Source organism: Leptodactylus fuscus, chromosome 6, assembly GCF_031893055.1.
Source record: "Leptodactylus fuscus isolate aLepFus1 chromosome 6, aLepFus1.hap2, whole genome shotgun sequence".
NCBI lineage: Eukaryota > Metazoa > Chordata > Amphibia > Anura > Leptodactylidae > Leptodactylus > Leptodactylus fuscus.
Window position 1 is genome coordinate 80050885 of NC_134270.1, and position 25866 is coordinate 80076750.

At 41.9% G+C, this 25866-nt stretch overlaps 1 protein-coding gene across 1 annotated transcript in view; it reads right to left on the reverse strand.

The window, feature by feature from the left end:
* BCL3 (BCL3 transcription coactivator) overlaps nt 1–17598 on the reverse strand; it is a 60313-nt gene extending 42715 nt beyond the window's left edge. Inside the window, exon 1 of the mRNA XM_075278599.1 lies at nt 16802–17598. Coding sequence (XP_075134700.1) covers nt 16802–17198 — 397 coding nt within the window. The 5' untranslated portion in view covers nt 17199–17598. The remainder of the gene's footprint in view (nt 1–16801) is intronic.
* Nucleotides 17599–25866: the final 8268 nt, after the last annotated feature.

Consider the following 25866-nt stretch of genomic DNA (forward strand, 5'->3'; position numbering starts at 1 on the left):
CCAGGCAAACAGAACTGAAGGACAGGGTAGAGTAGAAGTGTGGAGGGACAAACCATACTCACACACAAAGAAACACTCACACCGCTTTCTAGTCAGTTGAAATACTAGCAAAACAATACTCCTCCCAGAGCCACGAATTCTAGGTGGTAACCACGAAAACCGGCAACTGGGGAAGCCAGACCTCCTCCTAATAAAGGCCCCAGGATAGTCCCATAGGATAATGATAATGACCAACACCTGAGGCTCGATCCATAGAACCTCAGGTATACTCAAAAGGCTGATAACAAATGCCCAAGAAGATGGCCTAATGGCAACGAAACTACTATAAGACCACCGGATCAAAACCCCGACCAAACCCAATAGAAAAACACCAAATTTTTTTAAACAAAACAAGGTCTTGATGGTCAAGCTGGTAAATCTGGTGAACACACTGACCAAGTTTCACAGGTTATGTGAATTTAGCCTTTGCTTGTAGAGGACGTTGACATGTAATGCTGGAATTGTAGCTGCATAGGTCCTGGAAAGCTTGTGTTAGATGAGTATCCTAAAGAAAATGTATATTGGATATGGTATAAAGAGCAAGTTCAGTGGGATTGTTATTATTATTGTTTATTTATATAGCACCATTAATTCCATGGTGCTTTACATTTGCGGGTTACATACAATACACAGAATATACAGGTAGATATAATACTAACAATAACTGACTGGCACAGTGGGGTAGAGGGCCCTGCCCGCGAGGGCTTACAATCTATGGGGAAAGGGGGGAGAGACAGAAGGTGAGGGGAGAGACTGTTCAGATGGCGATGTGGTGATAGTGTTAATGGAGGTTGTAGGCCTTCCTGAATAGGTGAGTCTTCAGGGCCTTCTTGAAGCCTGTGATTGTGGGGGTCAGTCTTATGTGTCTTGGTAAGGAGTTCCAGAGTATGGGGGATGCACGGGAGAAATCTTGGAGACGGTTGTGTGAGGAGCAGATATGAGTAGAGTGGAGTAGGAGGTCATTGGAGGATCTGAGGTTATGTGTGGGCAGGTAGCGGGGGGTTAGTTCAGAGATATATGTAGGGGACAGGTCGTGGATCGCTTTGTATGTTAACGTTAGTAGCTTGAACTCAATTCGCTGGGCTTTGGGTAGCCAGTGTAGGGACTGTTGCAGCAGGAGTTGCATATACAAATGGCAGTGGCACTATAGGTGCATCTTTACTGATGGATTTGGCAGCATAACAATTTGGCTGGTAAAAAGTCACCATACAGTTCACACATTATCATGACACATTGAACGAGTCTTCATAATATGCATCAGCAACAATCAGCAACATTTTCAACATGACCTGAGGGGTTCCTCCACACCTTACAAGGAAATGTTAGGAATTGAAGTTGCACAGCCCTTAGCAAGCATGTGTTGTGTAGAGCATGAGGGAAGCTGATACTGCACAAACAACTAAAAAGCTTAACGTAGCAGGTCAGGGCATGCTGGGAGTTGCTGTTCTACAGCTCCTGAAGAGTTTGTTCTGACCATGGCATGCAAAGAGTTGCAGTTGAAGTTGTAGATGCACAGAACATATGATGGTTGGTAGGGTTGCCACCCACTCAGTAATTCAAGTATGTGTTTTTCCAAGGAGACTGCTGCTGGTAAAAGTTTAGAATAATTGTTGTTAAAATAGCATAGAGAGATATGTGAATAGCTCAGGAAAAAACCCACCAGACTCCATAAATTGGTACTTGAGTGTCATCAATATAATATCAAAAGGTTTTATTGAATGTCACAGATAACGCATTTCGTGGTTTATATGCACATAATAGGGCACCCTATACTATTTGATTTTTCCTTGTATCCAGTAGAGGGCAGGTAAGCAGAGTGTGGAGCCTGGTGTTTTTTCCCCTGAGCTATTCACATAGCTCTCTATGCCATTTTGTTCTACACTGTCTTGGAGGATCCAGTTGCTGTCCACCAGTGAATGCTGCCCTCTATGTGAGGATCGATGCTTTCTAGTAGGTGTGAATTAACAAATCTTTCATGGCTGTATTTAGTTACTGTCTGGTGTCAGCAGGGATCAGCAAGCATGTGTGAAGGTACCAGGGATTATTACTGATCCATGCTGCTTCTAGTGCTGGTAGACAGGGGTCCAGACAGTGGCGGAAGTCTGGATTCAGATTGCGGTCTGCTTGTTATGTACTCCTAGTAAAGGGGATAACTTGAAGATCAGTGGGGTTTGACCGCTAAGACCCTCACAATGCAAAAGAATAGGTTTATTTTTCTTCCTGTTCTGAATGGAGTGGTAGTCAGTCAGCTTGAATGCAACTGGATTAATTTCAATGGAAGTACTGGAGATTACTACAGATAACTTAGCTGAAGTACAGCTGACAGCTCTCATTGACTTGAATGGAGTGAAGCGACAGAAATCCTCTGTTCTTTTGATCGCTCTACACGCTATCCCTTATTCCTACAGGATAGAGGATAACTTGCCCAGACAGAAAATCCCTTAAAGAGGACCTTTCACCACTTTTGGGCACAGGCAGTTCTATTTACTGCCGGAAAGCTGACAGTGCGCTGAATTCAGCGCACTGTAGGCTTTCCCGATCTGTGCCCGGTGTAAAGAGCTTACGGTGCCGGTACCGTAGTGCTCTATGGTCAGAAGGGCGTTTCTGACCATTAGCCAGAGACGTCCTTCTGCCTCGCGGCGCCAATCGCGCTGTGCTGTGGAGCGGGGAGGAACTCCCCCCTCCCGCTCCTGATAATGCTCGTCTATGGATGAGCTGTGTGAGCAGAGGGAGGGGGCGTTCCTCCCCGCTCCACAGCACAGCGCGAAAGGCGCCGCGAGGCAGAAGGATGTCTCTGGCTAATGGTCAGAAACGCCCTTCTGACCATAGAGCACTACGGTACCGGCACCGTAAGCTCTTTACACCGGGCACAGATCGGGAAAGCCGACAGTGCGCTGAACTCAGCGCACTGTCAGCTTTCCAGCAGTATATAACACTGCATGTGCCCAAAAGTGGTGAAAGGTCCTCTTTAAATAAGTGCACAGATGAAAAATGGGTTACTCAAAGGGTAACAAATAGATATACTATCCAGGTACTGCGTAGTATGGGGAGAAAGAGATTTAACTGAAAATATAACCTTATTTAGCATACAAATAGAAATAGAAATAAATGTAATAAAAGAAAGCAGAGAATCCAAACAGAGTATAAATTGTGTTATGGGCTACAAAGTAAATAATAAAAACAACAAGAAAGCACATTGCTGAGTAGAATAAAACTAATGTATTTCTCATTTTTCACACTTGCTTTAAACTTTTGCACAGTTGTGTATAACAGTAAAAAAAAAAAAAAAACTTCTACTGAAAATCTTGGTCCCATAAATGATAAAAAGGTAATGTGGTCACAGGTGACATTAAGAAAGCTGAGGTATTCATTGCTCACAAAGGAGTAGCCTGCCAAGGGCATATTGAGTAACATTGTTGTTGACACGTCCCTTAAGAATCACAGTCTAAGGCTCTACTCACATGAATGAATGGGAGTGTGATGGCATTCACTCAATGACCTTCACACAGCTGCAATACTATCAATTTATTTCATGGAACCATCACAGTCATCTGAATAGAGCCCAACTCCAAGCCAGGGATATCAATCAGTCCAGTAAGAAAGCATAAGAAATTTGGAATAAATTGCACCTGCTTTGGTGAAAGTGAAAATTACAAAAGGTGCACTGAAGATGGAATAGCAAGACAACCCCAAAAACGGAATGGTTTTGCTAGTATTGACCATAGGCCATTATTCTCGCCTTATTCTTCCTGACTGATTCTTATCTTGATGTTCACAGACCAGCACCATGCAACTCGATTGGCATTCCCCAGAATTGTCAAGTCCCACCATTGGTTCCCCGTTCTTTTCACAGAGGAGAGCAAGTTAACACTAAGCACATGTGACAGACATTAAAAAGACTGGAGGCACTATGGTGAAATTTTTTTTTAATGTAGATTGTGAGCCCCACATGGAGCTCACAATGTACTTTTTTTTTTTTCCTATCAGTATGTCTTTTTGGAATATGGGATGGTGATCCATGCAAACACGGGGAGAACATACAAACTCCTTGCAGATGGCTTTTTGCCTTTGGCAGGATTTGAACACCAGGACTCCAGCGCTGCAGGGCTGCAGTGCTAACCACTGAGCCACCGTGTGGCCCCCACTGTGGTGAAATTTTTACTGCCTGTGACAACATCAAGAATGAGAGGGGGCCACACGGTGGCTCAGTGGTTAGCACTGCAACCTTGCAGCACTGGTTCCTGGTGCTCAAATCCTGCCAAGGGCAAAAAACCATTTGCAAGGAGTTTGTATAGTCGCCCCGTGTTTGCATGGATTTCCATCCCATATTCCAAAAGGACATACTGATAGGGAAAAAATGTACATTGTGAGCTCTATGTAGGGCTCACAATCTACATTTTAAAAAAAGAAAAAAACAACAACAAAAAAACCCATCCAGAATGAGAAATGGTGATGGTATAGGAGCTCATATTCTGGGAGGATTATACAAACCTTTACATTATAGTCATTGGTAATGTGACCACTGCTAGGTACTAGGTACAGGGATGAAATCATTAGCGCTTGCTCTTGTGCTAACCTGACACTTGTGCAGTAGACTCTGGATACCTTCTGATGCAGAACAATGACCAGCCTCATGCAGCCAAAGTTTTCACTACACCTATCAGGAATAGTCTTCAATCAAAAAATGTTTTTATAACACATTAATTTTAATATCAAAAATTTTATTAGAATACACAAAACTAAAGCTAAATATCCACACAGTCCCTGCTAACACAATGCTGAAAAGGGGAAACATTATAAATAAACATAGTTATCAACTAATACAGAGAAAATGCACCAGTATCTTAGATATAGTGACTCCGTGACCTCCACCAGCAGCTCCAAATGTAGCCAAAGTGTTTACAGACTACTGGGGCACATTATAAAGTGCTGTGATGAAATTCATACAAACTACATTCTACTGTGATTTCAATTTTTTACATTGCTTTTTGGGTAATTTGGAATCCAGCCCTCAGTTTGGCAATGATTTTGGTGTAAAATGGATCATTGATATCACTAGGTTCACAATAGTGTTTGGCTTTCCATTCGTCGGGTCCGCTTGGGGACTTGACAATCAGAAAGCTAACCTGCTTAAAAAGTGGTTACCCAAGGAAACCCGAGGTCCCCATAGACTATACTGGAGTTCGCTGGGTTTCTGCCAGAAAATGCATAGAGAAAAGTCCTCCATTATTTAAATGGGTTCAGGGACGAAAACTCCAAACGTAGATCAGGCGCAGGTGTGAACATAGCCTAGGTCATCTCAGTAAAATAAACAATATCAGTAAAGATTCTCAACTTGAATCTTTCGTTCATTGAGATCCAATGTGTAATTTTAATGATATCCCTTAAAGAGAGGTTGTTCAAGATAATATATATATATATATATATATATATATATATGTGTGTGTGAATAATAAAAAAAAAAAAAAACCTTAGGGTGGGTTCACACCTGCACCTGGTCTCCACTTTCAGGTTTCTGTCTTCTGCTTGAGAAACTGGATAGGAGACGGAAACTGGCAGTCACTTTTCCAACCCGTTCATTTGAATGGGTTTGCAAAGTGTCCGCCCGTGAGCGTCTTCTGCTCTCCACGGCAAAACAGTTTTTTTTAAACGGACACAAAGTCAGACATGCAGGACTTTGTGTCTGGTTAAAAAAAACGGTTTCGTTGCGGAGACCAGAAGATGCTCACGGGCGGACACTGAATGCCGGCAGAAGATGGAAACCGACAAAGCAGAGACCGGGCGCAGATGTGAATCCGCCTTTACCTGTCTCTGCTGTCCTGTTTTGCCAATAGTCCCTGCTACATTTTGCAGTCTTGTGTCCCTTTCCTTAGGCTGCAGATTGCCTCAGTGGTCACGTACAGCGGGGACTTTTGCTGAAACACTGGAGCAGCAGGACCACAAAATGAGACACCAGAGCACCAGGGACAGAAGAGTATAGCCTAATATAAAATAAATACATATATCCTAGACAACCTCTTTAATGTTTTTGAGCCGTGTATTTAGAGGCTGTGTAGAGTACAGCAGACTGCTAGGTAGAGGATGCAGCTGCTTTTCTATCTGAACACTAGCATCCACCCTCTGCTATAAGAACAGGAGGAAGTGAAGTATGTCTCAGTTCAGCCAAAGCTTTACAAAATTTTTTTCACAACCCTTGAGAAAATCCTGGGTATTCCCCTGATTTGATACGTGAGCAAACATGCACTAACAAAATGGCTCTAGCTATATACTGTATTTACTGTATATTCTCTTCTCTGCAGCGCACACTCCTCTACCTGGTTTATAAAAACAATGAGGAAACTGCACAAAACGGATTCTCAAGTTGCACAGTAAGGGTGAATCAAAACTTATGTGCATTGCAATGAGCAATGTAGGTTACATATCAGAGGGCAAATATAGACAATGTCCTACATGATAGGCTTTGATAGGATAGGATTAGATACAGCCAGGGCCGATTTTAGACAAACTGTTGGCCTGGGCAAAATTAAATGTGGGGCCCTAAATGCCGATATACCAACAACGCCATCATATTTCCAGTTGAGGCCCCTTTAATAACTTCCCCTTTTTGCCTCCAAAACAGTAACAACCATTGCCGTCTTATGCCCACACACAATTCAAATAACCACCTTTGCACTGCCTAAAAGATTTTCTTGTCAATTATTATAGCACCTCCTTATAATTAATACACCCCATATTAGTAATAGTTCCCCCTTATCAGTAATAGCCCCCCTCAAATAATAGTTCACCTTATAAAATAGTTTACATTAATACATAATAGCCCTCTTAACAATAATACCCACTTCTAATACTAGCCCCTTATATTTAATAGTTCCTCCAATATAAATATTAGCCCCCACACTATAAATAATAGTTTGCCCCCTTAGGGTGCATTCACACTGAGTAAACGCTAGCTTATTCTGAACGTAAAACATGTTCAGAATAAGCGGCGTCTAAAGCAGCTCCATTCATTTCTATGGGAGCGGGGATACGAGCGCTCCCCATAGAAATGAATGGGCTGCTTCTTTCACTCCGTGCAGTCCCATTGAAGTGAATGGGGAGTGCCGGCGTATACGGCAAGCTCTGCTCATGCCGGAGCGTACATGCCGGCACTCCCCATTCACTTCAATGGGACTGCACGGAGTGAAAGAAGCAGCCCATTCATTTCTATGGGGAGCGCTCGTATCCCCGCTCCCATAGAAATGAATGGAGCTGCTTTAGACGCCGCTTATTCTGAACGTGTTTTACGTTCAGAATAAGCTAGCGTTTACTCAGTGTGAATGCACCCTTAGCCGTTAATCCCTTTCCCTTACCAGAAAACAATAAATCTTGTACTCACCTGACCATGCTGCCACGATGAGCGGAGCAGCCAAAGACTCTCCCTGTAGCAGTGGCACAGGTGGTGTGATGCAGTGATGTCATTACGCCACCTGTGTCGCGATGTCTTCTGCGTTACCAGCGGTCTTCTATGGCAGAGCAGGGACCTTTCAGCTCAGCACATTGATACAGCTGTGGAGCTCCTGGGACCGGAGCTTTTAGCCTGATGATCCGGTTTCCAAGGGCTCTTTTGGGGATGGGGGCTCTGGGAAATTGACCTCCCTTCCCCAACGCTGGCCTTGGATACAGCCTCTTAGAAGGTAGTGCCATACTTGATAGATATACTTGTTCAGCAGACATGATCATATTTTGCTTACATACATCAGCTGAATACACACCATCACAAAATTGGGGTTCATGTAATCACATGAAATTTGAGTTGCCATCTGGACCAGACAGTTTTCACATTGAGAATGGTCTCAAGGTTTTAGAGGAGGAAAATAGGGAAAAAAAATTTTGAAGCAAAAACTGGTAAAATATTTAATATATGGGAGTTGTAGTTTTGCAACAGCTGCAAGGCCACATTGACAGGTGACCCTGCAGCTGTACGGGGACGCATAGAGTGTTTTTTTTAGGCTCCCGGCTGTCACTCGAACAGGTCGGCTCCTGCGATATCGCCGCGCAGGAGCCGGCCTGCATCTTTACAGGTACGGGGGAGACACAGGTTCGGGGGAGAAGGGGCCACCGATACTGACCCGGCATCCGCTGTACTAGAGAGGCGGATGCCGGTGAGGGATAGATGCCGGGGCCTGAGACATCGCTGCCCTGCCCTGCATGAAGCCAGCGGCGGGGGGACGGAGGAGCGGAATAGCATCACTCCTCCCGCTGCTGGCTTCATGCAGGGCAGAGGAGCGCAGCGATGTCGCAGGCCCCGGCACCTGTAATGGCGTCTATCACTTGCCGGCTTCCGCCTCTCTATTACAGCGGATGCCAGGCGCCACATTCGGCCTATAAGACGCACCCTTCTTTTCCCCCAAAATTTGGGGGAAAAAAAGTGCGTCTTATAGTCCGAAAAATACAGTATTGATACTGGTGTACAGTTCTATACACATTTTTTTCCATGACCTTAACCCGACTGCAATTTTTTTGGTGTTTTATTTTTTTAATTATTTTTTTTTCTGGCATGCTGAGAATCCCCACTGCATATATTCTGGGTTGTCAGTGTTGGTCAGGGCATGCTGGCAAATGTAGTCACATGGATCCAAAATCCTGGATAGTTTACAGTGGATGGAGTATGCTATGAATTATAGCTGTGCATCTCCTTTAGATCCACATGTCATAGACTACTGACAATTCCTACAAAACTGAAAATGAATATTTCTTGTTACAGCTAAGTGTAGAAAATTCCTAATTTGAATCCATATCCTGTTGAGAAATATATTCTCAAGGCATTGCAGAAGCACAAATCTTGATGAAATATTATAAGAAATTCCTAATATTAGACATCACTTCCTGTTGTTATGGATAACTAAGGAACATTCGATGTAAATTGCAAAATCAGATGTAAATCACAAGTCAAATCCCATTTACTGGAATGTGTTAGGGGAAAAAAAACAATAGGACGTAAACTGTCCTGTGAGGACTGGCTTTACTATGATAATAATCTATTCTGGCAGCCCTTATAGTACAAATATCAGTGAACATGGTAGAGGACAAAGAGACAGATCCATTTGGCTCCCGGAGCTGTTTCTGAGCACATGACTCAGGATTAGAACCAGCCTAGAAAACAAAAAAACAAAAAAAAAAAAAACCAGCCTGGAAACCTGAGGACTGACCCAAAATGAACCCAAGAGAAATAAATTTTGAGAAAGTCTTTGGATAAACCCTTTTAAGGCTAAGGGGGCATTCACACGGAGTAACACGGCGCTGATTCTGGCACGATAATTTGCGTAAGTATCAGCGCTGCAAAATAGAATCCCATTGAGCTCGCACGTAACACATTGAAAACAATGGGTTAAAAAGCCTCCCATAGATTTCAATGTGTTACGCGCGTTAAACGGAACCCATTGAACTCAATGGGATTCTGTTTTGCAGAGCTGATTCTTACACGAGTTATCGTGCCAGAATCAGCGCCGCATTACTCCGTGTGAATGCCCCTTAAGGCTCCATATAGTGAGCCAAAGGGAAATAGCGCTGCAGGAAAAACAGTGGCGAAAACAAATTTCTTTTTGACAGAAAGTCCCCAGAGTTTTCCTCTAGACTTTCTGTTTCAATTATACATACGTTTTTTGAATCGGATATTTTTCTGCAATGTGTGGATGGGATTAGCCAGAATCCCATCCACTTTGCAGGTACTGTAAAACACAGCGTTTACGCTACATGGAGCTCCAGCCTAAAAGATACATGAAAGTCAGGTTGTTTCTCAGGTAGGAAAGGGATCAGGTAATTTTCACCTTCCCTCAGTACATATAATTACATATGTAATTTGCGCAGTTCCCTAGTACGTATAATTTCAATGCTTACAGTATGTGGATTTCTTTAGCAATGAACAAAAGAAAGAATATCTATTTCAATGAGGAAATCACTAGTTAATGTTCTTTTAGACTTTTCAGTAAATATTGACTGACCGTGACTATTCACAAATAAGCAGTATTATATTTCAAACATAATCCAAACATAAGAACAAGGGAACAAGTGGTATATTCGTCCACAGCTTCACCACATTTACAATCCAGTAAATAGGGAGTTAAATGTATACAGTATACTGGCCACTATAACCTTCAGCCTAATGATTACATTTACAGTACGTGTGGCAACAGCTCAAAGCAAGCAGATAAAAATAATCAATATGGATTCTGATCGTGCACACCAAATATACAGGAAAGAAGTAAAACTGCTGGAGACAGGTCATTATTGGGAAAGCTCCAAACTGTTACAGGTATAGATGTCCGATAGTAGAGAAAAAAATTGCCATTTAGGATATGTTCACTTTGGTTTTACAGACTCCATCAAAAATTATGGATAAAATAATGTAGCAGGCTACATTATTTTATTGTGAAAATTGCAAACATTATAAAGGAAACCTGGACCCCAATACAGTCAACAAGGTCCATCGGGTGCCACTGGTATTCATTATATGACCAATCCATTAATGCCATTGTTATTTATAATTATTATTTTCTGTTTCTATAAAGGAACAGTAAAGCCGCATTCACACGGGGCAACAGGGGGTGGATTTTGGTGCGGAATCCACATCATAATCCGCCCCCTCATAATGGTGGTCTATGTAGACCACTAGCGGAAAAAAGAAACAAGCTGCCCTTTCTTCAGGCGGATTCCGTGGCTGAATCACCCGCGGTGTCCGCCTCGTGAAAGTACCCTCCGGACTAGGTCTATTCATTTGCAGCAACTAGGATCTGAGCATAGAATATGGTCACAGCTATCAAGTCATCCTTCTAAGGGCCCGTGCACATGATGTAACGCGGCGTTGATTCTGACATGTAAACTCGTGTCAGAATCAGCGCTTCAAAAAAGAATCCCATTGACTTCAATGGGTTCCGTCTTACGCGCACTACACAGTGAAATAAATGGGAAGCTTTTTAACCCATTGATTTCAATGTGTTATGCTCCTTAAATGGAACCCATTGAAGTCAATGGGATTCTGTTATGAAGCGCTGATTCTGACACGTCAGAATCAACGCTGTGTTACATCATGTGCACGGGCCCTTAAAAGTAGAAGGTCCTAAGGTAAGAAATACTATGAAAGTCTCCCAATCTCAACTTACTGATTTATATACTGGCTCAGCATATTTCAGTAGTGCTGAGTCAGTTTGTCTTATTAGGGCAGCTTTATGAAGATTCTTTCAACACCAGACTTCATATCCTCTGGAAGAGCGGAGGATGGCATAAATGATAAATTTAGCTGACCACACCACACCGCCATCAATAAAACTGGTATTAGTAGTGCAAAACTGTTAAATATTATATATTTACAATATTCTCTAGCAGACATGGGGTTAACACTCTACTGACATCATATCTGTTGTATTTTGGGTACATGGGTGCGGTTAGAGTACACCATAGTAGAAATCTCCTTACATAGCTACAAGATGGAAGGTAACACCCACTCTCATGAACATAAATGAGTGACAAACACACGTGGGGGGGTTGTTGTCGTCATCCATGAGGGGGATCCATGGGGAATCTATGGCAGGTCTGTCTGCCATCGCTCTCTGTCATCCTGGACAAGATGTTGTGAATATCCCAGATGACCAGACCAGATGACAAGCATGAACCAAGCTGTAACTACAAGATATCCAGATGATTTAACTTATCTGAAGATGTAAGCTATTGACAATTGACTGATATTTGTGTTATTTGGACATTTTCCTTGTTCCTGTGTTTTCCTTCAAGATGTTTAATTAAACTCTACATTTTTATAACAAGCTGACTTCTTCCTATCGTGGATAAGGCCTACAACACGTGACACAAGTCTATCCCACAATTTCAAGGATATTTAGCAGTGGACACAAGTCTCATCGGCAAATACAAGATATTTAAGTCACAAATTTTTAGTGCAAAACATAAATAGAGGATAGAGGCCACAGAAGAGATTTACAAGATTTTAGCAGTTTGGAAGGCCTCTCTTTCTTCCATACATTTCAGGAGAATTGGCAGGTATGACTATAACTGCATTTACAATACTACAAGCTTCAAGGGTCAAATCTCTGGGAATTCTTTGTGGCCATAATGTCTGCACACAACTTGAGCCACTGATTTGAGTTCTTGGAAGTGTTATCCTTGCACCAAGCTCACTCAGTATCCCTAAGTAGGAAACAGAAAAAAAATGTTCCAAAATGTCTATGTAGATTGTATCTATGTATCTATATATCTTGTGTTAGAAGGTAGACGCCTGGGATTGGCTCATGTAGCAAAATCTGCAACTCATGCTGGGGTCTCATGTGGCGTAAATGCTGGGGTTTGGCCACAGCGTTTTACAGTCTCGGCAAAGTGGATGGGATTTTGGCGAATTCCATCCACACACAGGACATCTTTGTGAAAAGTGCTGTGGAAAAAAACACTATGGCAAAAGCTGCTTTAACCGCAGCCCGCTATGTGAAATGTCGAGGAAACACAGCATTCTTTGTTGCAGACCTTGCTGCGTTTTTTTGAGCCAAAGCCAAGAATGGCTACAAGTGGTAATAATTAGGAAGTACTTATACTTCTCTCTTCTGCTCAATCGACTTCTGGCTTTGGCTCAAAAAACACACAAAAAAAATCTGCAACAAAAAAAGCTGTGTTTCAGCAAAGAGGGGCCTTGGCCTAAGGATTTATGTTGCGGAAATGCAGCATTTTTGTCTGCTGCAGAAACACACCAGAAAAAAAAATGTGTTTAACAGTAACAGTGAAGTGAATCCCATCCAAATAGTACTGAAAAAAGAAGCTGTGGAAAAGTTGTGTTTTCAAAAATGCATGCATATTTGAAAAACACAGAATATCAATTATACCTGTGGAAATGCAAGTATTTTACCTACAGATTCAATAAGGGAAGGAAATCAACACAGCAAAATCGAAGAGAAAAAATACTACGGGAGAAAATTGCAATGCGTTTTTGCTGCATTTTTTCCTGCAACATTTTTTTGCTGTGTTTCATCACATTAGGGGCCTTAGTGTAACTGATAAGGTTTTTCACAGCACCACCGGGTAAGAGCCTCAATATCACAGTATATCCGACTCATCTTGCCATTACACCACAATACACTATGTGGTTCTTGGTGCTGTTTTTCTTTACCTTGAGACATGGGTCTGGCTGACCCCAGTATTCTGTCTTAAGAAAAAAGGAACGCAGATGACTTGCACGTTGACATGTTACAAAAGCAAAAGATTTTTTTAAAATTGTGTCTAGCAAACTGTAAATTACCATAAATGTAATGGAGATATACAGTATTACATGTTCAATTGTACATTTACGTTTTACCGCAGAGCCATTTAGCAATATGCCTTTACATCAATATGAAGCTACAGTATAAAACAGTATTGAAGCAGTCGGCACACCCAAATAATTTGGTAATGCTTAGCCAGAACTCGCTTGGTCATGCTAATGAAGATAAATGACACATAGATGGTAATTCAGAGTTACCAAACATGCCAATTGCTTTGTCAGCTAAACTGGGTCAAATCCTATTATTTTATAACCACTCAGTTCTTTCGTGATCTTTTGTGAAGATGCCAGATGGTACTACTCAGTATTATAGTGTTGCTAAGGTTTACAATTTTAATAGAATAAACATTGCATGTTGCAATGTTGAGATCTGGCACTGGTAGACTTATTACTGAGGCACATAAAGTATCTAACAAATCCTGTACGTACTACCATAGAAACAATGCACAGAGGCACATGGGAGTACAATATGAGCCCAAAGTCATCATTGTGACTATTGGGATTCAGTGGAGGCCTAGTTATAAGGAATGGTGAGATAGCAGTTGCACCCAAGCATCTAAGAAAGCCAAAAAGCACCTCTGTGACTTAAGGGGGCATTAACACGGAGTAATGCGGCAAAGATTCTGGCACGATAACTCGCATAAGAATCAGCGCTGCAAAACAGAACCCCATTGACTTCAATGGGTTCCATTTAATGCGTGTAACATATTGAAATCAATGTGTTAAAAAGTCTCCCATTGATTTCAATGTGTTACGCGCATTAAACGGAACCCATTGAAGTCAATGGGATTCTGTTTTGCAGCACTGATTCTTTTCGCAAGTTATCGTGCCAGAATCAGCGCTGTGTTACTCCGTGTGAATGCCCCCTAAGAAGGCACCAGTATTATAATAGGCAGTGATAGCTTGGGTATCTTATTACAGATTTTGCAGGAGCTTTAATTTATGGCTTTGGGATCCTCCCACAAGAATTTGTAATACAGTCATGTACAACATGAAACACACGTACACAGCCTCTTTAATAGACATATCACTTATGCTAGTCACTTGCATTTAAAATAATGCACATATGAAATATAAATCCCTACAAATGGCATTATATTATATTGAAATTATTTGTTTTATTAGAAGTAAGGGCACGTTCTAACCTTAAGAACTAGAGCTGTTCTGTACATATATGGCAATGCCATGTTTGTGAATGAGCATACCTGATATTTCTGTATTATGATGAATGTTCTGCTACTGTGGCCATCAGCAAATTGCATTGCCTTGCTTTCTGTAATACGGCAGTGGGTTCTATATGATATAGTTATGTGTTTAACAATTCAAAAGTCTCCAATATTAAAACTAGTATAAAATTGCTTCACAAAGAAGACCTAACTTTGTCATGTCTTGCAGATTAGACTCCACCATGATATCATAGTAACTTATCTGTGGTACTTTGCATAACTGCTGTAAGGCTGGGTTCACATCAGTGCTTGAACACCATTCAGGGTTTCTGTCCCCGAATCCATTTAAAAAATGCAGAGAGAAAAGCACTGCGTACATTTTTCGTCCTTTTCAGGCAGAAACTGGGCAGAAATCCAGCGGACCCCATTGTAGTGTATGGGGTCTGAGGGTTTCTGTAGGTAACCACTTTTTTAAGTGGATTAGGTTTCCATTTGGGCTGTCCCCAAGCGGACCCCCCGAACGGAAACCAAAACGTAAGTGTAAACCTAGTGTAACACTACCATATTATTTTACACTGATTACAAATATGGAAAACACGCAAGGTTGCCAAACTTCTTACAGAATCTTATTCCCCCTTTTATGACAATGGAAGTACAGTGAAATCATAAAAAGGTTACTGACTAGTCTAGTAGCAATGGCAAGTGATCAGTATGTAAATCACCCTCTTGGGCTATATAGAAACATATGTACTACACCTTTCATATAGCTGTTAACAAATTTTGATACTGAAGACACCAGGTCATCAGTGTCAGATTGATTTAAGTCTGACACGCGAACCCTGCACTGATCAGCTCCATCCAATGTATAATGGCAGCATCAGTGTACTGCAGATCTAAGCTTATTCACTTGAAAAGAGGAGAGCTGCCACACTCCGACACCTCCACAACACAGTGGATGGAACCTTCTGCTACCTTTGCCATGCCTGTGTAAATTCTACCACTGATTGGTGCAGAGTCCAGGTGTCTAAATACCATAATAATGATGACCCCTCTTAATCATTGGCCCCATATAGGGCTCACAATCTACATTTTTCCCTATCAGTATGTCTTTACAGTATGGGAGGAAATCCATGCAAACAGAGGGAGAGCACACAAACTCCTCGCAGATGTTGTCCTTGGCAGGATTCAAACCCAGGACTCCAGTGTTGCAAAGCTGCAATGCTAGCCACTGAGCTGTGTTACCCCTTGCTGTGGTTTTGTGAACCATAGCCAGGAATTCATTGAGCAGAAGTTAGTAGTACAAGTTCTTGCTATATAGTTCCAATTCCTTTTATTGCCATTCTTGACTTTGGCTGAAAAATGCAGCAAAATCTGCAACGAAAAAAAGCTGTGTTTTCGCAACGTGGGGCCTCAGCCTAAGGGGGCATTCACATGGAGTATCGTGGTGCTGATTCTGTCATGATAACTCGCATAAGAATCAGCGCTGATAAAAAAGACTCCCATTGACTTCAATGGGTTCCATTTAACATGCGTAACACATTGAAATGAATGGGTTAAAAAGCCTCCCATTGATTTCAATGAGTTACGCGCCTTAAACGGATCCCATTGAAGTCAATGGGAGTCTTTTTTATCAGCGCTGATTTTGCCGCGAGTTATTGTGGCAGAATCAGCGCCGCATTACTTCGTGTGAATGCCTCCTAAGATGGCTTTTTAAGCAAAAGGGCATTTTCAATACAATGCAATGTCTCTCCCTCTCCCTCATAAGGTCTTTGGGGCTATACAGTAGGAAACTAATTTGGTAGGAATCATATGTAAATCTGCCCTGATGTAAAGAGGTTTACTAGTGAGATGCAGTCACCATTCAGTGTAGTTATATAAGAGTTACAACCAGCCAATTTGTTGCAGACGTTTCTGACACTGTCTGAATGTCTGACTTTTAGTTTCAAAAATTTCTGCAGAAAACCTGCTGTAGCCATGCAACGCAGAAATGCAAATATTTCATTATCATCAACTTCTACTATTGGAAAAACACCTGACCCATTATTTAGAGTCAAACAATGTACTGTATGTGATCAGCGGAGCAAAATGACCTCAGAAAGATAACTATGGCCAAATGGATTACGCACTTTCCATAGTTACCGTACTTAGGTATTCACACAGTATGTCATGAACATCTCTTGTGCAGTGTGATAATAGCGTAATAGGTTTACCAGCAGTCCTATGTAAATGTGTTATGGCCAATTCAACTCTACAACATCTCTATATTACATTGCTTAATTCCTTTTAAGCAAAAGGTACCCACCTGGATAGAACGGTGAATATTGGGATAAAGCAACTGGCACACACGGGGAACTGTAGAATTTTCTGTCCCACTCTGAATAGTCATTGGCATGTTTTGCAATGGTTGTCTCTTCTTTGGCTGATGGAAGGAATTTTCTCTTTCTCAGGGGCAAACTGGTTTGGTCTTTGTATATTCCAGGTTCCTCACAGAATCCGTTCTTGCAGCCACTTGGTTGCTTTGTATTCTCCAGCTTCACCTCTTTCAATGGCTCGAACCCCCTTAATGGTCCTCTTGCCTCAAAACCTAGTGGACTCTTTGGGATGGCATCCAACATCCCCATGTTCTTTCTAATGCTGAGGTCCAGAGGTGATACTGAGGTGTCCATGCCTCCGGTAGAGTAGCTTGGATAGTTGTCCATGGGATGTCACTCCATAGAGAGCTGCCACTTTCAGGTGCCCAGACTGCTGAGCTCTGACACAATGCAATACTTTCTTCTCTCTCAAGTGTTCTCCTCCCTGTTCTCCACCTTCTCTTATCTCTATTCTCCCTCCCCTTTTATATTTATTTGGGGCAATTTCCACCTTGTCCTTTCATTGTATCCATACAGTTTGCCTGTCGCATTCACTGTCCTGTCACTTTGAACTTCTGCCCTCTTGCTTCACTTTAGGTGGTTCCTCCCTGCTTTTTCCCATCCTTCCTTAATACACTGGCAGTATTTGGAAGATCTTAAACTTTGTCTCCTTCTTTCTATGGTAAGTTTCCTCTGCCATACATGTTCTGTAACTGCGCTGACCCGGGGTCACCCTATTTGTTTTGGTTCCTTCTCGCTCAGGTGGCTGACCCCCCTTCTTTCCCTCCTCTTCCCCAGACTTTAACCTCACACCCTCCCCTGTGTCCTCAGTAAAAATCTGAAGCCTGTCAGTCTATGTAGGAAACAGCAGTGAGGTAGGGACTTCCCCGCACTCTTGTAACACACCCAGGTGCTTTCTCATCCTGTTCCCTGAAGGACTCCTCCCCTCATGAAAAAGAAACAAGGAAGGCGAGGGGGGTTGGGGCATCCTTATAAAAAGCAAGAAAAAAAACCTCTTATTCACTTATGTTAGTTCGCCCTGACTCCTTGCAGGACATAACAACTTTATTAACTCTTCGAGTTACTCTGTAGAACAGCTATACCCTCCCCCATATGTCATGTAATTACATACATTTCTCCATTCAGTGGTTTTTACTTCCCCATACCTCTCTAGTTTCTCAAGAAATTTTCATGGAATTACAGCTACTGCATTCTTGCATACAATTCCCATAGAGATTCATACTCACATATACATTGAGCTCTGCAGCATCCGTAAATCTCATTATACAACGTTATAAATCACCCATAAATAACTATGCATTAACACCTATGTCTCAGTGACTGCCCTGGAACCATTATCCATTGCAAGGCTTTATAGCTGAATAAGAGGACTGTACTTAGAAGAGAGATACTAATAGACATTGTCAGTGAGGTACAATTGGGGGGGGGGGGGGGTGGCATATCAGGTAACATGCATTATATGGTATAATTCTAGACCTAGAGAGAAGTCTGGGAGAAAAGCGCAAGAAAAAAATACCATACCTAGGGCATGCTGTGTTTTGAAAAAATGTCTGAAACTCCAAAAAAAGCCAGCAGAGGGACACAAGAAAAACATCTGACACTCCGCGTGCCCATTCAAAAAAATAAATAAATAAAAGTGCTGAAAAATGCTGTGAATCTCATAGAGCATATAGAAACAGGGTTGTCCTAGTGCAGGGGTGTCAAACTCATTTTCACAGGGGGCCACTTCAGCCTCACGGGGTACCTTGAAGGGCCAAGATTATTTTAGACGTGTATAAAAGTAACTTCTTAACAGTTAAGAACTATTAAGGAGTAGTTACATTTGTACATTACTACTGTTAGAATCAGCTCTATAAGGGCAACCAGGAAGAAGATATTGTTAAAACCTAAGACACTGGCATGTTATATACTGGTATTACTCTAGCATGTCTCCACCTTGGCAAAAATGTATCCACGTTATTGTATCAGTATCTGTGAAAAATACTATGGGAAAAACTGATGTGTTGCTGCCGCGTTTTTTTTCACTGTGGGATGCTACATGGGACCTTAGCCTTAGGCTAAGGCCCCACAAGACGACCCGCAGCTATAAAGCACTGCAGGAAAAATGCAAAAGCAAATCCCGACATGTAGGTTTATTCTGTCCGCTTGAAAAGTCAGACATCTTTAGGAACAGACACTTAAGGACAGGCAGCAGTGGCGTAACTACCACCATAGCAGCGGTAGCAGCTGCCACAGGGCCCGGGACATTAGGGGCCCGGTGACAGCTGCTACCGCTGCTATCATTATTCTCGGAGGTCTTTTCGGACCCCCGAGTATAATGATCAGGGCCCCCTGTGGTGGAATACTTTCCACCAACAGGGGGCCCCGAAGCTGCAGCAACGGCTGAGACACAGGAGCTGCAGCTCTGGCTCCTGTCAGCGCTTCAGGACGCTCCCCCTCTCTCCCCCCTCCCTTTCTCTGCTGTCCTCTGCCCACCAATGAGAGGAGGAGGCGGGGCTTATCCCTGCCGAGCTCCTGCCGTCCTGCACTGGAGGAAGAAAGGAAGAAGGAAAGTGAAACTAAAGCTACACAGGTACGTACTGGGGTTACTTATTAATGTCTGGCATATGGGGTGATTGTGTTTTAGTAACTCCATGTGCCTCATATTAATAGCAGTTAACCCCATCATCTCCCTCACATTAACCCCTGTGTGCCTCACCATAAGAGTTACTGATATGTGAGACATATGGGGGTAATAGTAATGAAGATACTTTATTATTACCTCCATGTCTCTCACATATCAGTAACTCTTATGGTGAGGCACACAGGGGTTAATGTGAGGGAGATGATGGGGTTAACTGCTATTAATATGAGGCACATGGAGTTACTAAATTGTAATGCACATGACCAGATTTTTTATCCACAATTTGTCCTGGTATAGCGGTCAGTGGGTGACGTGACAGTATTTAGTCCTGTAGGGGCCACTATTGGGTATAATACTGTGTGCAGGGGCCACTATGGAACATAATAGAGCGCGCAGGAATGCGTAGGAGGGACTCGGTCGAGATCTTCGGTGTCGGGGGGGGGCCCATGTCAAAAGTTCGCCACGGGGCCCCGCCATTCCTAGTTACGCCACTGACAGGCAGGGAGTGCAAAACAACACACCCGATGTCCATTTAAATGAATGAAAAATGTCACAGACACAGCTAGTGTCCGCTGCTAATGTCTGTGCAAGATTTTGAACGGACATTAGCAGTGGACACTACCTGTCAGACACTGACGGTAGTGTGAATGCCCCCATTAGGCTCCATGTACTGCATAACAGCAAAAAAAACTGTGAAAAAATACTGTAAAAACACAGCACATAACACAATCCCCAAAACACTTTTCAGCTGTGTTTGTCATTTTTGCCTCCGCTCAGTATATGTCTATTGGAGAACACAGAATTTTCACAAGCTCTCAGAAACATATTACGTATTTTAAAAATACACTTGGTTTTAAAAATGTTGCATTTTCCACAGTGTTTTTTCTGCAGTGTGGGTATGAGATGAAGTAAAATCTCATTCACTTTGCTGGACTGTAAAACACTTTGGGGCAGATTCATTAAGAACAACATATTGTATCCCGGCCTCGATGCTGCCTACGAAGGCAGAGGAGTCATGAATCAATGCAGTTTTTCCTCTAAGCTGTGCACATCAACAGAAATCTGTGCCAGCTCATAGCGGTGTACATATTTCGTTCATCATTAATATCACCAAAATGATAATGATTTAGGCGTAGGTGACATACCCTCCCACTCTGCCCTCTATTGGAAAAAATTTCTAAAACACCACGTGTGGCTATCATAGCTATGAGTGACATTAAAAAATTGCAATCCACAAATTTGCAATCTTTTTTTCTCTAAAATGATGCAGATTCTAAGTATGTCCTAGTATTTTTCACCGCTGCGTTTTCACAATGGCCAAAAACACTGCACTTCTGTAATCTGCGGTCTCAACTTAATCTGAAGACACAAATGGTTATTACCCAATATTATGTTGCACCTTTAGAACCAGGAGTGTCTTCCAAACTGCAGATGTGACATCAAAACCCTATCACAACAATGGGAATTAGATATCACCAGCAGTTAAGAAGAGTCGTTCTGGCTCACCACTACTGGTGAAAGCCTCTACATTATATTTGGGAATTGTCATTTATGCAATTACCTACCATGAGGTTTAACCTTCCAGTCTTCTAATATGTTCCAGTTTATAAAGTTGCTATTTGTAGAAGTGCCTAGCATGATACTTAGGCTCCTACTTGTAACACATTACGTTATGGAATTGTTATTAATGCGTTACATACATGCCGCAGCATTGCTGCTTTTAAAAGCTTTAGCCCACATAGTGTTTGGTTGTCTAGCTAATATTTACGCATCAATACCTGTTAAACATTTAAGGTTTCGTTCACATCTGCACCCGTACTTCGTTCTGCAAGTTTCCGTTTCCTGCACAAAACAGAGGAAGGAGACGGAAACCTGCCGGCATGTTTCAATCCCATTCATTTGAATGGGCTTGAAAAGTGTCTGGCCATGTGCGCCGGTGAGCGTTTTATGCTCTCCGCGACGAAAGACGGAAACCTGAAAACAGAGATCGAATACTGATGTGAACCCTGCATCAGATAGTAATATTATATTATGTAAATGTTGTTCATGTATTTTCCTGGAATGTTGCCATTTATGCAATCTTCTTACATGATATTTAATGCACCTTGATAGGTTCTTCCTGGAAGTCGTATCTTATGCTGGGGACATTTGCCAATATCTACCACATACTGTTTGCATCAGATTACACAGACCACCCAACATGTCCCCACAAGCAGTCTAAATTGCGCATACAGCATTGGCTAAGCAGGTAGCACTTGACTGATACATGCCAATGGTGACGTAATGCCATACAAATATGCAGTATATACACATAGAAAGCTTAATCATGTCTATGATATTTAGGTGACAACTCTTCCTGTACAGGCTGAATCAGGATGGAGTTCCAGGAAGCAAAGAGTTTCTTTGGAATTTAACATTACATGAGAGGGAGGGAAGTGTTGTAATGTGGAAAGAGGTGACTGGCTGTAGAGAAGGGGATAGGAGCAGTGACTAACACACAATGAGGGAAGTTTCATCTATATGCAGCTCTTATATTGACCAGCACTTTACACCATAATCTTCATGTTGAGTCAATTATAATTTTCAATCACTCAGAGAGATTCTACAAGAAGGCAAGAAGTCAAGGGACTTTCTGTGACGGCAGCGAAGGGTTATTACCGCATAAAAGAGAAGAAGCAGAAAACAGAGGAGGAGGATATGAAGTGTAAAAAAAAAAAGAAAGACGATCAAAAACAAGGGAACCAGTGGCAACCAATAAGATGCCCTTCCTTAAATAAAATAAAAATAGTGTAAGAAAGTATCTGCCCCTGGGAAAGTTGGGTGGCAACTAAAGGTGGTTAACATAGCAATTACTAAGGGGGATTTTACCTAACTTTCATGACATCTGAATAGAAAGTCTTCCAAGAGTGCATCCAAATCACTCAATGGACAAATAAATAAGTGACTCCCCCTTATTTTTATTTATTGATATAGATTTTTGATTTGGTATACAGATTGTCACACTAATACTCCCCTCAATTCCATGATGTTCATACAGTATGGTCTGATAGGGCAGGGGTTGTCTTCATGAGACAATCTCCTATGTTCTAGGGCAGTGATGACGAATCTTTTAGAGACTTAGTGCCCAAACTGCAAACCAAAACCCACTAAATTATCACAAAGTGCCAACACGGCAATTTAACCTTGTACTGAAATTTTGAACAATTAATGTTCACTATTTACATCGCACAGGATCTGTTTTATAGTGAACATGCAAGGTTATTACAGCCTGTACTAAAATCACGTCTCTATAAAACAAATACTGTGTGATATAAATAGTGAAGGAGCCCCCACACAATGCATTCTGCCCTGCAATAGCCCCACACAGTACAATCTGCTCCACAGTAGCCCCCCCACAGTATTATGCACTCCACAGTAGGCCCCCACATAGTATTATACACTCCTCAGTAACCCCCCTGCACAGTATTATATGTTCCACAGTACACCCCTCCACACAGTATTATATGCTCCACAGTATGCCCCAAGAGTATTATATGCTCCACAATACCCACCACACACAATATTATATGCTCCACAGTACACCCCCACACAGTATTATATGCTCCACAGTACACCCCTCCACGCAGTATTATATCCTTCACAGTAGCCCCCCTCCCCCCCCCACACACACACAGTATTATACTTACCTTAAGTTCCAGGAAGAGCTGAGCGTCCTCCTTCTTCTGACTTACATCATCACGTCTGCATCGGGGCAGAAGTCACACTCTGCAGTTAGTGTAGCCCACAGTGTAGGCACAAACAGCTGAAAGCAGCTATTGCTTACTAACGGAGAATCCTGTACCGGATTCCCCATTACTGATTGATGCAGGTGACAGTGTGCATGATACGGGTGACATTGTGCCCTCTCTGACACGTGTGCCATAGGTTCACCATCACGGTTTTAGGGTGATCAGAGTACCTAGACCTAAAACCAAGGCAAGGAAAAAATACTGCAATTCAGTTTAAGGCCTTATTCACACGACAGTGAAATACTGCTAACTTATGACCATCTTTGCAACATCTGTCACATGTCACAGTTTTGAGAATACATTGATTTCAATGTGTCTATTCACATGTCTGTTTTCGTAACGGACCGTTTTTAACCGAACTGTCTGGACATACAGAATCAATCGAAATCAAGAGATCCATTTTTAAGGCTTGGTTCACATCTCCGCACGGGTCTCCGTTTGGGGGGGCGACTTGGGGTAATGGAATGCCCGTCCGGAGACCGAGCGCAAATGTGAACAAATTTTATGTTCTTTGGATCAGTGAGTTGGTTCAAAAAATTAAGACCAATAAGACTCATCTGTTTTTTTCATTGACAGGTCTTAGGGAGCCTGACAATTTGCCCAGATGGGGCTTGGATATCTTCAAGGTGGCAGTGCTCAATTGGAGAAATTTGTGGTTGTCTGGCATTCTGGATAGAGACATCCTACTGGGATTCTGATCAGCATGTTTGCCAGGCACTCTGGGTTTACATATACTGCTGGCATTAAAAGGGATAACTTTTGACATCTGTGTAATTGTGTGTATCGGGGGTGTCTTCACTACTTCTATTTTTACATTTTGAGGAGTACATTTTTACTAATAAAATACTGTCCAAAAGGACTGATATACAGAGCTTGTGTACAATATGCATAAGATTGTACTGAAATTGTGAACAGTTGTTACATTTTTGCAAATTAAAAAAAACGGTTGTCACAGCCTGACTTTGTATAAATGAGCCCTGTCGTCTTCTAGGAAGCAGTTATGTTTTTGTTAACTGGGGAAAACCCCTTGAAAGGGGAACTCAACAAGTTACAGTCTTCCAGGCAAATCTGTTTATCTTCATTGTGGTGCAGGAGGGCGGATGCTGCCCAGATGGTCTTATAAAGGTATAACTAATACTGTATTCTGTACATTAGCCATAGAGAATAGAGATTCATCTTCAGTGAAAAATAAAGGATTCTTCTTTGTTGATCTATTCTAATAGAATTCTCAGCCTAGATTCATACAAAGAGCCAGAGGAGCTAAAAGTTCATAGAACCTGGTGCAAAAGTTCACCTCGGGCTCCTCTTCATCCTTACTGCACCCAAATCCCCAACTTCTTCCAATCCCTACCCTTCTCTCCCAAATCAGTCAGTGTTGGATTCATGTAGTATAAGGCCAGGCCATGAACACAGAAGATAATTTGGCAAAGCTGTTTACTACATCTACTTCACTAATGTCCTAGCTGATTAAAGTTTTTATGAGAGTGCTACTTTAGGGCAAGGCCAAATATAAGGGTGCATTCACACTGAGTAAACGCTAGCTTATTCTGAACGTAAAACACGTTCAGAATAAGCGGCGTCTAAAGCAGCTCCATTCATTTCTATGGGGAGCGCTCGTATCCCCGCTCCCATAGAAATGAATGGAGCTGCTTTAGACGCCGCTTATTCTGAACATGTTTTACGTTCAGAATAAGCTAGCGTTTACTCAGTGTGAATTCACCCTAACAGTGATGGGGCCAGGAGATAACCAAAAACCATATGGCCATATCAGCTGATGTTGATATCAATTAAATCATAAAAAAAGATTATTTAATGATTGGTTATTGTTAATGGCTGCACTTTTTTGGATATTGATTATTATCTATGCTGGTGTGGCAGGGATTTTTTCTATTTATTGCACAGTGTGAGACATACATGGGGCATGGTTTGGCCATTTTAATCAGGCGGTACAGTAAGTGATTGTTTTTATAACCTGGGGCACAATTTTTAGAATCAATGGGCATATTGTTGCCATTTTTTTAAACAGCAAGCACATAATGGGCATTTAGTCATATTTAGGTACACAATGCTAGCATATTCATATCATGGGCACACTAAAGCATTTTTAAATGGGGCACATTTTTTTTTAATATCGTTTTGCTGATTTTTCCTTTGCTACCATGTTTATTTGCTTAGCTTAGTTCTCGTACTGTATTGATTTACTGTTCCAGGTTCTGGTGCTGAATATATGTACTGAGCTTAGTTATGGTACTGGATTTTTGTTATAAGCTTACTTCTTGCACTGTGCTTTTTTTTGTTTGTTTGTTTTCTCTGATCTTAAGTTTGTCACAAGCAAACTACGCAGGTTGATCATAAGTGCATAAATAGTGCATCTTGTTTTTCTTAAGACAGGTGAGGGGAAACAAAAGCAGATTTAGCACCATAAAAATTTCTTCCTGTTACAGGAATGAATGTGGTTAGCCCGGATGTAACAAACTCAAATTTTCCCAAAAGTTCCATATCTGCACAGTTTATAGAACAGACCGCCAGATGCCCAAATACAGTAACTAGGTAATCTTGGATTTCTGTTCCCCCAGTGGTCCTG